This window comes from Onthophagus taurus, chromosome 11 (genome assembly GCF_036711975.1).
Source record: "Onthophagus taurus isolate NC chromosome 11, IU_Otau_3.0, whole genome shotgun sequence".
NCBI classification, from domain to species: domain Eukaryota; kingdom Metazoa; phylum Arthropoda; class Insecta; order Coleoptera; family Scarabaeidae; genus Onthophagus; species Onthophagus taurus.
Genome location: NC_091976.1, coordinates 12,046,467 through 12,062,565, shown reverse-complemented (window position 1 = coordinate 12,062,565; position 16,099 = coordinate 12,046,467). Strand labels below are relative to the sequence as shown.

The window sequence follows — 16,099 nt, the reverse complement described above, 5'->3', positions numbered from 1 at the left end:
AAAAACAAAATATGCCCAAAACGTTATATTATGACGTTATACGCCGTTCTGAGACATCATTTCTATCACTTTTGGTTCCGATAATTCTGTTGACCATATTTGTGATATTCAGGCGCCAAATGACATCTTGGAGCATGTTGGAGATAAAAAACAAAATGTGCCCAAAACGTGATATTATGACGTTATACGCCGTTCTGAGACATGTTTGAACTTTAGTAGTAGATAAAAGCCGATTCTAGAACCTCCTCTCAGAACCTCAGGTCAAGGCCAAGGCCAAGGTCACGTTGAGTGACCATGACCTTGACCTTGCCCTGAGGTTCTGGGAGGAGGTTCCAGAATCGGCTATTGCAAAGGGGGTCGTTGACCAGTAACCTTGACCTAAACAATGACCTTTACTTTGAGCTCACCTCAGGTCAAGATCACGTTTAGTGACCATGACCTTGATCAGTAACCTTGACCTGAACAATGACCTTTACTTTGACCTCAACGGAGACCTTGAAGTCAACCTTAATTGTGACCATGACATTGACCTTGTACGTGACCTGAAATGAAGGTTACACGACGTGAGTTCATTGAAAACCCCACTTCGGAGGAGGTATGCTTTAAATAGCAGATAGAAAATCGTGTTCAACAGTATTGAAGTAAGAGTGTTGTGAACATGTTGACCTGCGACGTGTGTTACAAAGAGTTTACTAGACCAGATAATCTTGTGAGACATCAACGCACAGCATGTATTGGGAAACGTCGAAAGGTGGAAGAGGATCAACAAGGAGATGTTATAGTGTGTGAAATATGTGATGAACACGTAACCAGACAATGTTATTCCTCACATCTGCGCAGCAACAAACATAAACAGAAAGCCTTCGTAATAATAGATGATGGTGTAGAAAAAATAGATTCGATATTTGGAGATAAAATATGTAGTTTTAGAGTGAGCGATCATGAACGGAAGTACGTAGACATGAAGGAATTCAGTAACCGAATTAGAGAAAAAGTTATCAGTTTGATACAGTCCGTGAGGAATGTAAATGGTAGTTTAAAAGTGAATACGGAAATTTTTGGATTGTATTTCATAAATACGAAGGAAGAAGTGGAAATCAAATCATTCAACACAAAAAATAAAATTATAACAGTAGCCGTAGACTTGTACCAAACATACGAGGACCTTATGGACGAGATTATGGTGAAAATGTCGGAATTCCAAGAACGGGACTCAGGTAAGAGTATAAGAATAGAAAAGTAGTAAAATGCGAAACTAAAGGCGTTAATACTGCAGGTTGGACCTTGTTGGAAATATTATATCTTGAGGTGAACTGTAACAAGTTTAATCCTACAAGAGCATCGAGCTACATCGACTTACCGACATCCATAAAAGGGAAGAGAGCGGTAATAAACGTGCAAAATAACGATAATAAGTGCTTTGCTTGGGCACTGATATCCGCGCTGTACCAACCCACAGGTTTACCGCAAAGAATATCATCATACCCAGATTATAGGGAAACAGAATTAAAGTTTGACTGCGTAACATTCCCAGTACCCATCAGAGACATACCAAAATTTGAGGAAGAAAATAACATTTCAATTAACGTCTATGGTATAAATTCTTGGTATAATGGAGAGAAAATGGTAGATGATATTGTAACTGTATGTATATGTAAACAGAAACGGGAGCGTCATGTAAACTTATTAGTAGTCAGCGACAATTTCGGGAATAACCACTATTGTTGGATAAAAAACTTATCTCGACTGATAAATACACAATCATCGACTCATGAACATCAAAGATATATTTGTGAGGGTTGTTTGCAATACTTTTCAACTGAAGACAAGTTGGTACGACATCAGATGGATGACTGTAAAAAAGTGAAAGCAACAGTACCAAGCGAACAAATAAAAGTGAATAAGTTCGGACATCTAGAAAAGGAAAATGTTTTACAATTTGAAGGATTTGAAAAAAAAATGAAAGTTCCGTTTGTGGTGTACGCCGATTTCGAGGCGATTCTGAAACCCTTAACGCCCGAAGAAGGAAAAGTTTACGATGATAATAAACCATATACGGCCCGATGTTTTGAACACGAACCATACGCGTTTGCGTACTACATTAAGTGTGCTTACGATGATAACTTATCGAAATTCCGAATATACCGAGGGCGAAACGCTGCTCTGGAATTTATTATAAGATTGGAGAAGGATGTAATAGAGATCTATAAACAACATTTGAGGCAAACAAAGGATATGATACCGCTAAGCTGTCTGGACCAATTTGTACATGAACTGAGTTCCGTATGTCACATTTGTGATAAACCAATAAACAAAGAAGAGAAAGTGTGTGATCACGATCACTTGACAGGATTGTATAGGGGTCCTGCGCATTCCGTCTGCAATATAAATTATAAATTACCGATGTTTATCCCTGTGTTTTTCCACAACCTGTCGAATTACGATGCCCACATGTTTGTGAAAAGTATTGCCCTAAACAAGGAGGAAGTAGAGGTGATAGCACAAAACAAAGAAAAATATATTTCTTTTTCCAAAAAAATAGTTGTCGGAGAAACAACCGATAACAAGGGAAAGAAACGCAAAGTGTTTATGAAAATAAGATTCGTCGACTCGTTTAGATTTATGGCGAGTTCTTTGGAAAAGTTGGTTTCATATTTGGATGATAAGGATTGTGTGGAAGTGAAAAAAAAATTCAAAGACTCTGAAGAATTTAGATTGATGCGCCAGAAAGGTGTATTTCCATATTCGTTCGTAGATTCGTTTGAAAAGTTGGAGTATAGTAAATTGCCTGATCATACACAGTTTTACGACATATTGAGTTCAAGTAATATTTCAAAGGAACAATACTCTAGAGCACAGACTGTATGGAATAAATTTAAGTGTACAACGTTGGGAGAATACAGTGACCTGTATTTGACGTCAGATGTGTTAATGTTGACTGACGTCTTTGAAAATTTCAGGACAATATCTTTGGAGAATTACAATCTGGATCCTTGCCATTATTATACTGCGCCCGGGTTTGGGTGGGATGCTCTGTTAAAAATGACAGGTGTAAAATTAGAATTGTTATCAGACATTGACATGTTACACTTTTTTAAGAAAGGAATTAGAGGCGGTCTCTGTATGTGTGTAAAACGATCTGCAATAGCAAACAACAAGTTCCTTGACGATTTTAACCCGGAAAAACCATCATCATATATTCTATACTTGGACGCTACCAATTTGTATGGGTATGCAATGAGTTGTAAATTACCAACAGGCGGTTTTCGATGGTTGTCGAACCAAGAAATAGCAGATATAGATGTGGAGTGTTTAGATGATGAACACCTTGGTTATGTCTTTGAAGTGGATTTGGAGTATCCCGAAAGGTTACACAACCAGCATGATGATCTACCGTTTTGTCCCGAAAACATAATCGCTCCCGGATCGAAGCATCCTAAGTTGATTGCGAACTTACAAAATAAATCGAAATACATAATTCACTATGTAAACCTACGTGAATGTGTGAAAAAAGGTCTTAAGCTAACCAAAATACACCGTGCATTGCAATTTCAACAATCGCCGTGGATGAAACCATATATCGATTTTAACTCTGAGAAACGAATGAATGCTACGAATGAATTTGGGAAAAATCATTATAAACAAATGAATAATATCGTGTATGGGAAAACGATGGAAAATGTTGAAAATAGAGTCGATATACGATTAGTGTCACATTGGGAGAATCGTTACAGGAGACCCGGTGCAGAAGCTCTTATCGCAAAGCCGACTTTCAAGTCATCGAAAATTTTCTGCCATAATTTGGCAGCCATTGAAATGCAGAAGGTGGAGGTCAAATATAACAAACCTCTGTATGTAGGGTTTAGCGTACTGGAATTGTCGAAAGCGGTCATTTATAACTTTTTTTATAATTTTTTAAAAGAGAAATATGGTGAAAACGTATTATTGTTATATACAGATACGGATTCGTTAATTCTCGAAATATTTACTGAGAATGTATACCAGGATATCAAAGAAAATATAGAGATGTTCGATACCTCTAATTACAAGTTAAACAACAGACATAATATTCCTCCAGGGCCGCCGATAGTTGGAAAAATGAAAGATGAGTACCCAAATACGATATTAACATCGTTTTATGGTACAGGAGCTAAAGCTTATTGTATTAACACTTTGGAAGGAGTTGTCAAGCGTGCCAAGGGTGTGAAAAAGTATGTTATCGATAAAAACTTAAGTGTTTCAGAATATAAACGGATTATCGAAGATGGAGGTTCTGTGCGAAAAAAGATGTATGTCTTTCGCTCCTCCTATCACACGATGTATACAGAACTAAAGAATAAAGTGGCGCTCTCTGCACATGACGATAAACGTTACGTGATGGAGGATGGATGTCATACGTTAGCTTGGGGAAACTATCTTATTGAAGATCTACGCAGGGAAGATCTTTTGGACAACTTATTGGAGTTGTTAAACGTAAACATGTATGGCTAGTTAAATTGCGATCAGTTAATTTGTAAAAAAAAAAAAATACTTGCTTGTATCACAAAACTTGTATATAAAGTAGAAAGTAGGTTGTTAAAAAGGTTACTTGAAATAAAATCAACGAAATTAAAAAAAAAAGTTTTTTATTTTCTTAGTGTAAAAATTATAATACATCCTTTTTTGCAATCCAAGAATTATGAGAGCTATCCATTCCCAACCATTTCACTCGGACTTTATTTCCTTTTCGACGAAGAACTTTTTCAATTACAAATACATCCGGGTGTTTCACACGTTGTAATTCTTCGTCGTAAAATGCTCCAAGAATGGGTTCTCCTCTACCATCTTTAATAAGGTAAGTCCTGGGATTAGTATTTTGAACTGTCGCTATGGTGAAAATTTGATTGGACCAAGTTGGTTGGTAACCTTTAGCAAAAGCGTGTCTGTACTTGCTAATTCGCACGTGTTCCCCCACATTAAATTTATGGTGGTTGGGGTCGACAACTTTAATGGAATTGTATACAGTATTTAACAGAGCAGATTCATTTCGTCGATTAACAGCTGAAGGTTTCATGTGAATGGTGCGATGTATTGTGTTGTTGTAAGATTTTAGTAATTTGGGTAGTAAGTCTAACCAGCGATAATTTCCTTGCATACTAAATTCTTTCCACATTTTATTTTTTAGGGTTCTATTAAACCGTTCGATAATCGAGCTTTTTAAAGTGGAATAGGTGCTGTAATGATTAATGTTAAGTTGTTCCATTAATTTTTGAAAATCGCTATTGTAAAACTCTTTCCCATTATCGGTTTGTAAGTTGCTCGGAGTAATATTCTTTTTACTATGCAAAATGTCCTTCATAGCTTGAGTAACCTCTTTCCCAGTTTTGGTTTTGAGTGGTAAGGCCCATGCGTATTTTGAAAAAGCGTTGATAACAGTCAGTATATACTTGTAACCTTTATTGACCGACGCATATGGGATCATTTCAACCAAATCAGCTTGATAAAGATCCAATAGTCCGTGAAGCAGAACGCGGCGTCGCCGATAATGTCGTCTCGCAGGTGCATGTAGTTCGTTAACGAGATCTCGCTTAACACTAACCATTACTCTACAACCCCTTCAATCAACAACTCTACAAGAAAAGGTAGTCCTCCTATCGGTGCATTATTTTTACACTTAATGGTATCTCCGCGTTTGAGTTGAACTCCCTGGAGCGACTTAATAACGATATCGTTAACAAGTAACTGAACATGAGCGGACTTTACAACATCTTTTATCATACCTTCGTAGAAAGAATTGATGTAATCCGTAATTCCACTTTTGTTTGTGATTTTATAAAGTTTTGTTTTTGGATCAACATCTCCATCACCACGTAAAGTTAAAATAAATGTTGATGAAGGTTGTAGAACTTCGGATCTTGCTATGTGGTTCTGTATAACATGGTGGTGAACATGCTTACCAAATTTATCGATAGATGTAGAACCATGTTCACCAAAACGGTTTAAAGGCATATTGGCTTCTGAAGCGTCACAGAAACAGAAAAAAGTTTATATACCCTTAACGAATGACTTGCGCTTCCCGTAATTCCTCTATGAGGGATATAATTTCGTTATGATGAGCAGTATGACCTGCTGCTTCGGAAGCAAGTAGTAAACGCAACCGATCAACTAATTCGTTCACGTCGTCCCAGTATTCGTACTCTTTAATTGCAGCAGGTACTAACAACTTATTTAAGTGACCTGATCCAGTTTTAGGTTTTGGCCAATATCGAGCCCAGTACACATTTGGTCTTTGACCCAAGGAAATTGGTTTGATTATGTTCACAAACTTTTCATTTTCATCATCAGTTATGATACTTTTTGAAGCGTCATAATCTCTTTTATGTACATTCGAACGTTGTAAGATATCTTTGTAATTTCTCGCATCTGGTAAAGTAAATTTACCCGGTTTATTTTTGAATAACAACTCGTATAACCCCGGTGTTCCTGTATAAGTAAATTCACCCACCAAAATGTTTTTCCCGTCAAACGTTATTGGTTGATTTGCGATATACAATCCATCGGTAAGTGCACGAACACCGTAAGTTTGATCGAACTCGTTATTTACATCTACTGTTAAACCCGTAACATAGGTACGTGGTAAGGGGTCCAGCTGCCCTAAAGCTTCTCTAATAACTGTCTGTTCCATCATTCCCTCCATATTCTCTTTCATGCGCGCCAACTGCTCCCTAGCGTCCCGCTCGTAGACATCTAAAGATGTGTCTGACTCACGAACAGAAAACTCAGGTGTAGTATCTCGACCCTCGAACACCTCTTCGTCGCTGAGAAATTGCGGACTCCGTGCGAGTTCCGGTGAAACATCCATGCTAGCTCCCGGTTTAATGGGTGTTGACGTAACTCTACGTTTAGGTTTCACTCTAGGAGTTTCCAGTTTAAGTCCTTTAGAAGGTTTCTGCAAGTCAGCCAGTAAGGCTGAGATATCTGGTGACTGCTCCTTTTTCGGGGTAAATAAATCACGTTTTATCCCGAATTTATTGTCGAGCGCTAATAAATTGACAGTTTGTAATTTTTTGGAAATATCTGTCAGAGGTTCTTTCAGTGGAGCGAGTTGAGCTTCGGCAATGGACTGCTTCTGTTTTATATCTCCTTTCAAAGTGCGTATTTTATGTTTAACATCTTCTCGCGCAGCTATTAACTGTTGTGCAACATTACGATTCATAGTTCAACGTGATAGTGTAATGATCGCACAGAGACTGAGCATGCAGTCGTAAAGTCAATGGTTTTACAGTATAATGTACTCATCGAAACCTTTCCGATAGCGTCCGTTATTTTTATCGCAATCTAAATCAATAACTAATATACCGTGCGGTGTATCCCAACAAGTTCGACAAATTCTGACAAAATCATCCCACGTAATGTCCCCTAGCAAATGATCGTTGTAAATATGTTTCAAGTTAGTGAGATCTTGTTTAAATAAAACTAAAAGGTTGCAATTGTCACGTAAAAGCTGCTTGGAAATGGCGCTATAACTTTGAGCGAGTAAAAAAGTATCAACGTTTCTATGACGACCGTATGAAAAATATTCCTTGATAATCTGTTGCTCTGTAGGAGCAATATCATCAAAAATAATAATTGAATATTCTTTCACCTTTGACGGTGGTAGAAATCGTCCGACATCTGAGTATTCATAATAGCCGCAAGAGCGGATAGGTTTAAGTAATTGTCGTAGAAATTCGTATTTGATTTGGTAGAGTGAATTAGAGCACAAATATACATTCAAAAAGCGCAACCCGTTGAGAGCTGTCAATAAAGTTAACATTACGTTTGTTTTTCCGGCACCCGAAGAACCAATTATCAAACCACGTTTACATTCCCCACCAAATAATTCGCTATGTCGTTTAAATTTATTTGCAGCGAAGTCGTTATGAAGATTACAGATTGGTAGTGTTAAAGGTTGGCTAACAAACTTAACGTCTTCAACCATGTTGACGGGTGATACTTGAACGGGAGATTAACAAGAAATGAAGTCGTAGTAGAAAACAATGTTTATTTTATCATAAAATGTAGCATACAAAAAATTTCAGCAGATTATTTATTATCATTGTTTCAAAATAATGGTTTACAACACTTTAACTATATAAACTGTTAACATTGAGTTTGAAAGTTATTTAAAGCGTGCGTAATATTACACAATATTTATTTTACAATAAGACGTGGTATACATAAATTTACAAAATTATTTATTATCATGATTTCAAAAGTATCTGTATGGTTGATGTAGTAGAACCACCAGTGAGTTATTCACATACAGATGTTATGTGATTAAACAAAATAAAGCAGTGTAAGTCACAGTACAATTTACACTACTTAGTATTAAATTAACAATAAGTAGATACGGTAAATATTCAAATAAGTAATTAATAATACATATTAACAAAAGCATGGGAGCGGTAACAATAAGTAGATACGGTAAATATTCAAATAAATAATTAATAATACATATAAACAAAAGCATGGGAGCGGAAAAGGTGAAAAGGAAGCGAACTTGTTGTCATATCATCAATTCGAACGATTTTCAGTATCACACAAGGATGGTGTACAAATTTGAAAAAACCACCTACAACATATTAGTTGCTGAGACATCCCTCCGACAATTCCTCAGTACTTTGATCCTCCTCAAGTTGTGGTTTAAAACAGACTCGAAACAAAGACACACGACAACACATCGCACACCAATATTTTTTATTTAAAATAATAGTCTGCAATCGTTCAGAAGATGCATACTTTATTTTCGAGCGCAATTTCACACGACAATCCAGTTGTAAAACGTTCGTTATACTAATATGGTGTAGGCGGCGTCGACAACGATAGCAAAGGTTGCCCAAATGTGATTCATAAAAAACATACCTTGCTTGATACTGAAGACCCACTCCGAAAGTTGAACTCCAATCAACCGGAGAACCGTGGAACAACTTATGTACGGTGCCTTGCGACATTTTCTTTCCAAAGCGTTCCACGGTGGGGAAGCAAACCTCCCCAAGATTGATTCGATCGCCCTTTCGGGATATTCGACGCCAGAAGCATATGTCCCAGCTGTACATTACGTTTAGTAGTAGAGTCTTTGGTAAAACATCTACTAACCGCAACGTACGGTCTTTACGGGAAATCGTCGAATTAACGCTCTCCATAGCCAACTCCTGCAACGTTAACACTGCAAGAGACAAAAAAACTGAACGAGCTTCAAAAAAAAAAACGCTATTAACCGTTGTCAGGCAGCAGCCTGAGAAGGGACTTATACAGGTTAATTTTGGTGTTGTACATGTTAAGGATGTTTGAAGAAGCAGCAAAGCAGACGGTGGGATTCTGGTTTACTGCATTCAACGCGTTCACGAAGTGGCGCTTATGATGTTCCAAAGTCGTCACTTTGGTTTGCAATTGAGGTTTCAAGCCCAAGATGAAAAAATCCTCTTGGGACAAAAGATTGCTTGCCAAGTTGGTTGTTGAATGCAGAAACGCATCAACCCATGGGTCGGGATGTGCGGTATTTACAGCTGGAAGATTTTGCCTCTGCGGGATAGTAGGGATAGGTAAAGGTGGTGGGAACACCACATTTTGTGGTGGGATAGTTGTGATAGTTGGCGGGCTGTCACGGATGTCGATGGTCACCTCTGGTGGAGATGTAACCACCGTTGCAGGTCTGGTTACTGTAGCGAGTGTAGGTACTCTTCGTGTGTTACGGGGAGGTTTGGCTAATGCGTTGCGCAGCAATCTACAGGAGTCTTGTGAAGCAGGAGAAGGGTTTGGGCGGGTAGTTTGTTTCACGCAACCCCTTGACAACAAGTTGACGCGTTTTTTTATACGGCGGGATGTGTACCGTATGGGTCCACTCGAGAAGACAGGCGAAACACATATCCTATCGGAGGGTTGGGATACGTCTTCCGTCGCTGGTACAGACGGTGCCGCAAGCACCTGGTTTTCAGCAGGTGCTTGACTTGTGACATCCGTATGTACAATATCTGGAAGTGGTTGTACCACGTCGGCCTGATTGGTAGCAGGTTCAGGTGGCACAACAACTTCCTGATATGTTCCTTCTTCTCGTATCTCCATACTGATGCGAGTTAAGCCGTAGGACGACAAGGTTGGACTGGTGGTAACAATCGCACCATTGTCGTTCCCTGGCTGTGACCGGAGCTCATTCATTATTTGCTCGTACAGTGGTGGGTCTGTAGTGAAATCCTGCATGGTACGACTCAAACCGTCAAAGTTGCCGCTGCAATATAATGGTAACGACGGTAGGCTTGACTCAACAACATTCGTACTGTCGTTATTGCGTGGCAGCACGGCAACCAGTGGGTCGGTCATACCATCGGTATTATCGCTTGCACGAGCGTGGCTGTTACCAATTAAGTGAAGCATAATGGGAAAGACTTCAAGGAATCAAAAGGGTTACAAAAAATTTGGATTATTTTATTAAAATTATACGTTCGCTCACGTCTGACAAGTTTGCAATCCGCTGAAGAACCACTTTTCTCAGCGTATAACAATTAATGTCTGAAATCATCACAAACATACATGAAGAAAACCGATAAAAATTGTATTGATGTAACTTACTTTTCAAATGGTTTTCTATCACGTCTGACAGGTTTGCAATGCGCTGAAGAACCACTTTTCTCAGCGTATAACAATTAATACCTGAAATCATCACAAACATACATGAAGAAAACCGATAAAAATTGTATTGATGTAACTTACTTTTCAAATGGTTTTCTAGCAGAAGGCGATTTCTTCGTGGTCGGAAAAACACAGTTTTTAACAAAATCTGTTATTATTGTAAACACACTTTTTAAGGAATTATCGTCTTTTGTACACTACTATATCACTCAGCGACTGCTGTACACGGAGTGAGGAGTAACCCACTTTCCACTACCTTTAAGTACGGGTTAGTGAACAGGTATTTGTCCGGTCAACTGTCTGGGAATGCGAGGTCGTTTAGGTCTTCTCCTTGTTATCGCCTGTGACTGAAGGGGAGGTCATACTGTCTGGGAATGCGAGGTTGTCCAGGTTTTCTCCTTGTTATCGCCTGTGGCCCAAGGGGAGGTCATACTGTCTGAGAATGCGAGGTCGTTCGGACCTTATCTTCGCCCGTGACTCAAGGGGGGTTACAATCCCCCCTCCCCCCTCCCCCTCCCCTCCCCCTCCCCTGCCCCACCCCTGCCCCACCCCCCCGCGCGGGCTCAACTACGCTCCGCTTCGCTCCGCTCCGTACCGTACGCTCCGGTACGGAGCGGAGCGAAGCGGAGCGTAGTTGAGCCCGCGCGGGGGGGTGGGGCAGGGGTGGGGCAGGGGAGGGGGAGGGGAGGGGGGAGGGGGGAGGGGGGAGGGGGAAGGGGAGGTGAAGAGGTTTCTTTAAATAAAACTCATCAATATGGATAAAAAAATAACATTTATTTCTTTTCTAACGTACATTTAATACAATGCATTTTAGGTGGTGGTGGTCCATCGAAATGAGTTTCCGCACAATCATTATTATAATGTTCAAGACACGGTAACTTCATTTGTAACATTTTCGATTGCTGGTAGGCGAACGGTAGTTGGGTCCAAATTCTTCGTAATTCCATAGATGGTACTTTATCGAAATAATACTGTGTTGGTAAATATTTTAAATCACGAGCTGGAATGTTCGCAAATGAGGCATCTTGTTCATATTTTTTCATTACGCTGTACACTTTCTTGGCAGATGTAAGTGGCCAACACCCAAACACAGTGAACACTTGTTCCATCGCAACCAGCTCTTAACTATCCCCCATTACGACTTGTCTCTGCTTTATAGTCACCGACTGTCTTTCGCATCCTTGTTTTGCACCCCCTCTTCGACAACTTCTTGTAAGTGGCGTACATTGGAAAGAGCGCACATACTTCTTCGTCGCGAGTGAAAAGCACAGCTCGGTATACCCATCTCAAGTTTATAGATACTACCTTCCAACGCAAATATCGGCGCGGAAATAATATGTCTTAAAAATTTAATTTTTTCAGGTCCTTTAACATACACTTTCTTGACATTCCGACACAGATATTTGACTATGGCGTCGAATTCCATTGGATGGATAAAACCAACTTTCCAGTCGATGCAATGATGATGTGTCATTAACCAGTTTGCAGTATTCCTATATTTAGATGGTAATGAAGCTATACTGCTACTCGGTTGAAAAACGTGGTGGGTTATGCATTTGTTACTATCACATGATGCTAATTCTTTAGGTACGAACTGATCTTCGTTGACCATGAAACCTTGTATATCGAGAATTATGTATTGAGTTTTATTTGAATACATCTTGCTTCCGTACATCAACACGATTATCCATACTATGCAGCCGTAGAAATCTGTCGCACAACTTATACTCTACGACTTTTTTTTGTTTACGCTGAATATAGAAGTCTCACATTTCGGATGATGAGCTACGGGTGCGATGCGGCTCAGGATCCGATCCAACTACACACTACCAACCCTTCTTTCCCCATACTCAAGTCATTTGTTTGACGATTTTTGTTAGTGGAGAATATTGAAACGCCTTATCATGTAAAACTAAACAGTATGCTGTGGTACCATCAGGAATCGGATTTTTTGTCGTAAATTCTATCCGTATTTCTACCCCACTTTTGTGTAGCGCTTCTGCTTGATATGTACAATCAATTCCAATCAGTGGATAATTTTCAATAAATTGTTTCGGAGTGAGTAATGGTTCTCCTTCCTTCCCATAGTAGGACTTTTGAAAGCGTGTATACATGTCATATAACACTGCGACACGATTACTATCAAAGTCCACGTTCAGATTATCGTATGGGTAGCGTTCACCGTTTAGGAATACCGTCAAATTGGTGAGTTTTACATTATCAAAGGTTGCCATGTTCGCCAACTGTTTTCCTTTCTTCTTTGTTTGAAACCCAATTATTATAAATCTAGGTGTTTCCAACTGCGGAGCTGTTTTCACAGCCCATGAATGCTTTGTTGTTTGAGGTAAAGAAGGATATTCATGTACTTCCCAACTGCGAAAAGGTATTTGCAGATCAATATTTCGTCCTGCTATTTTTGTTAGAGCTAATTGTTCTCGTAAGCCTACGGCTAGATGGGGCATTCTCCACACAACTTTATCGATTTTTAACTGTAACGGTTCTTCTACCGTATTCACAAGCACATCATTATCATCATTATTACGAATTAACACTAGCTCTTGTCTCACATTCATCACAATTGTTTTAAAATCTTCAGCAAACCCTATTAATGTCTTTAGCGGTACACTCAATCCAAAATTTCCATTTTTATCCATTATTGCATCCGTTACAGGGGATGTTGGGACCACTTGACCTAGCAGATCCTCGCCCATGTTCCAACCTGCGTTCGCCAACTTTATTATATCGTGAGGGGTATACGAAAAGTATCCTTTCATACATGATGTTAACCCCACGTTTCTCACTCCATCTATTTGAACACCATTTATAAGATAGCGAATATCACTGAACATAAACGCTACAGGATTATTTATCAATTTTGCAGTTGTACTAGCATCTTTTGTTGCTTTACCACTCGCATCCAGTTTACGTACGCTCCCTTCCACATACAAAAAACTTTCATGAGGCAATGTGTAATTGTCTATTTCGGGTATGCCTATACGAATTTCATCATTGTTACCGAAGCTAGTAGAACCAAACGGTTGATGGGAATGATATTCGTAACTTACAATCGAGTTATCTACTTTTATTTTCTCCGTGACGTTTAAGGACTCCATTTATAGTAGTTGAAAACCTAAGTTGCTTAAATACTGACGATTGACGCGTGTTAACTGGGTAGTTGATTTTCGCTTACTGTTAGGTTTTACATCCTTTCGTACCGTTTTATACATTACTCTATCACCCAGATTTTCCTGTGCTTTTCTTCGAACGTCGTACACTATACCCATATTAAATACCCTACTACTCACACCGATTTCAAGTGCACTCTCACGGTCACTTCTTCGTCTCTGAAGTTTACCAACTGACCGTCCTGATCAAGTATGCGTACTATTAATGTACTAATCACGTTCGTTGTAACAGGTAAGTAAATCGGTTGTTGCGGAGCTTCTATTATTTTAGAACCAGCCGGTACGTTCGGGAAGAAATGATACAACACGTGCATGGGTTGTCCATTCGTATACGATCCGGAGCTCAAATTACAATAAATTTGTAATGCATTCGTTTTATTTATATTCACGATATGATCCGATTCTGTTATCGTGTTTTTAGGTATAACTTTAGGGTTAAAACCAAGTAAGGAACCGATTGAATTATCGCTAGCAAAATTTATTCGCCGGTTTGTTTTTATCTCAGCACGTTGCGTATTATTGTTACCTCTTATGCGTATCTGTGTACCCGGTGTAGTCACGCTGAGAATATTCCTCGCTGTTAATGTTTTTTTAACGTATTCGTTAATATCGTTAATATCGTATGTTCCTAGCGGTATTTCAATATTCTCTGTAAAATTTCCCATATGATCTTCATATTGTAAAATATTGTTTGTTGAATCGATATTAGGTAACGTATTGAACGTTTCGAAATTTAAAAGAGCTAACTCGTATGTACCGAGTTCATTCAAATAAATCGGTGGGTTAAAGTTACAAGACAACTCCGACCCCCTTCCGGTGAGCGTAAATGTATAACTTGTATGTATTGTATCTTGTTCCATTGTTGTTCTCAAGACTAATCTTACACGGATACTTCCTTGGTATTTAAACTATCTAAGAAATGCAGACACAATTGTCCACAATTTGTTTGATCTTCTTTTTGATATCGTCGATAATTATACCTCACAATATTTCTCCCCCCATCCGATATAAAATACTTCTCCACTTCAATCGGTGGTCGTAAATCTCCATAACTGTCAAAGTAGTTAACATTTACACCATCCTTGTTGTAAGCTGTCCAGTGAGTACCGGGACCCGTACGATTATCAAGATTTATTATCCCACTCTCTCGTTTTCGGATTTTCTTCGGTAAATTGTTTCTCATGTACACCCCACGAAAGTTTAACAGATCAAGCGCTCGTGCATATCGCCTTAACTCTACATCCGTTAAAGAATGTTGGGGTATTTTTATTAGTTTTTTGCTACAGTTTTATAACCACAACCCTTTTTATATGGATTAATAAACATTCCTGTACCAATTTTGTTCGCCCTCTTGGGGCGTTTTAGTCGCTTTGATTTTCGTGATACCGTTTTCATGACTAGTCCGCAACCTTGCTTATATGGTTTAATATACAAACCGCTGCCGATCGCTTTTGGTTCCATAGCCCGATTGTGACGTTGGGCTTCTTGTAACTGCTCCCTTGCTATTTTTGCTTCGTTTACGGTTTTTGCAATAGCTGCTGCACCTCCGCCTAAAGAACCGAGAGCACCCAAAGCTGCAAGTATTAAGGGTAAAAAACCTCCCGTCTTGGGAATCTTGATTATTTTTCCGCGCGGTTTAAGTATTCTACCTTGATAAGGTTTCAACAGATTGTAACCCACTTGTACATCTCCCTTTGTATTCGTACTGTTGGTCTGTGCAATCGCTCGCCGCACTAAGTTCATTGCCTGCGTAAACGACAACTTACCGCCACGTTTCAACTTCTGACGAGTTGTCCCTCTACGTCTTAGGGCACGAATTTGCATTCCCATACCCATTATTGTTTTTCCTTTCATTATCGTTGACACTAACGCCGACGATAGTCGCTCTCCTAAGCTTGCGTCTTTACTTCTCAACCGCTCTTTCGCCGTCTTATACAACTCTTTATCGGCTATGTGTCGCTCAGCTAAATTCGATGTCGCTGCGTAGGCAATATCATGCGTTTTACAGGCGTCGTCTAATTTATTCACTCCCCGATCTCCACGAACTAATCTCTTTACCAATTTGGTTCCCGGACCGCAATAATTATAACCTGGCAAATGTAGTTCTATCGGAAGCTTATTGATTAATGTATTCACAATACCTCGACCAGACCGTTTGCTTGATCGATGCATACTGTTTCACTGTCCTAACATTCATACCATTATATTTAATAGCTTTCGCACATTATTCGGTGAATATTGGATGGTTAATAATACGCTCACATTTG

At 39.2% G+C, this 16,099-nt stretch overlaps 3 protein-coding genes across 5 annotated transcripts; 1 reads left to right on the top strand and 2 right to left on the bottom strand.

Annotated features, from left to right (window-relative positions):
- Positions 1-227: 227 nt before the first annotated feature.
- Positions 228-4,491, top strand: LOC139432110 (uncharacterized). Its single transcript, XM_071200453.1, has 2 exons — positions 228-1,217; positions 1,277-4,491. The coding sequence occupies exons 1-2, from the start codon at positions 659-661 to the stop codon at positions 4,489-4,491; spliced, it is 3,774 nt and encodes a 1,257-aa protein (XP_071056554.1). The 5' UTR covers positions 228-658.
- Positions 4,492-8,003: 3,512 nt separating this feature from the next.
- Positions 8,004-11,146, bottom strand: LOC139431916 (uncharacterized). 3 transcript variants are annotated; one of them, XM_071200182.1, is made up of 3 exons: positions 10,729-11,146; positions 10,588-10,668; positions 8,004-10,527 (listed from the first exon to the last, which is right to left on the bottom strand). In XM_071200182.1, the coding sequence occupies exon 3, from the start codon at positions 10,390-10,392 to the stop codon at positions 9,235-9,237; it is 1,158 nt and encodes a 385-aa protein (XP_071056283.1). In that variant the 5' UTR covers positions 10,393-10,527; positions 10,588-10,668; positions 10,729-11,146; the 3' UTR covers positions 8,004-9,234. The 3 variants fall into 3 exon arrangements, with proteins under 3 accessions (XP_071056283.1, XP_071056282.1, XP_071056284.1); XM_071200181.1 differs by having other exon boundaries at positions 8,004-10,668; XM_071200183.1 differs by lacking the exon at positions 10,588-10,668.
- A 1,351-nt stretch (positions 11,147-12,497) lies between these two features.
- Positions 12,498-13,760, bottom strand: LOC139432109 (uncharacterized). The gene has a single exon (XM_071200452.1). The coding sequence runs from the start codon at positions 13,758-13,760 to the stop codon at positions 12,498-12,500; it is 1,263 nt and encodes a 420-aa protein (XP_071056553.1).
- Between the last annotated feature and the right edge of the window lie 2,339 nt (positions 13,761-16,099).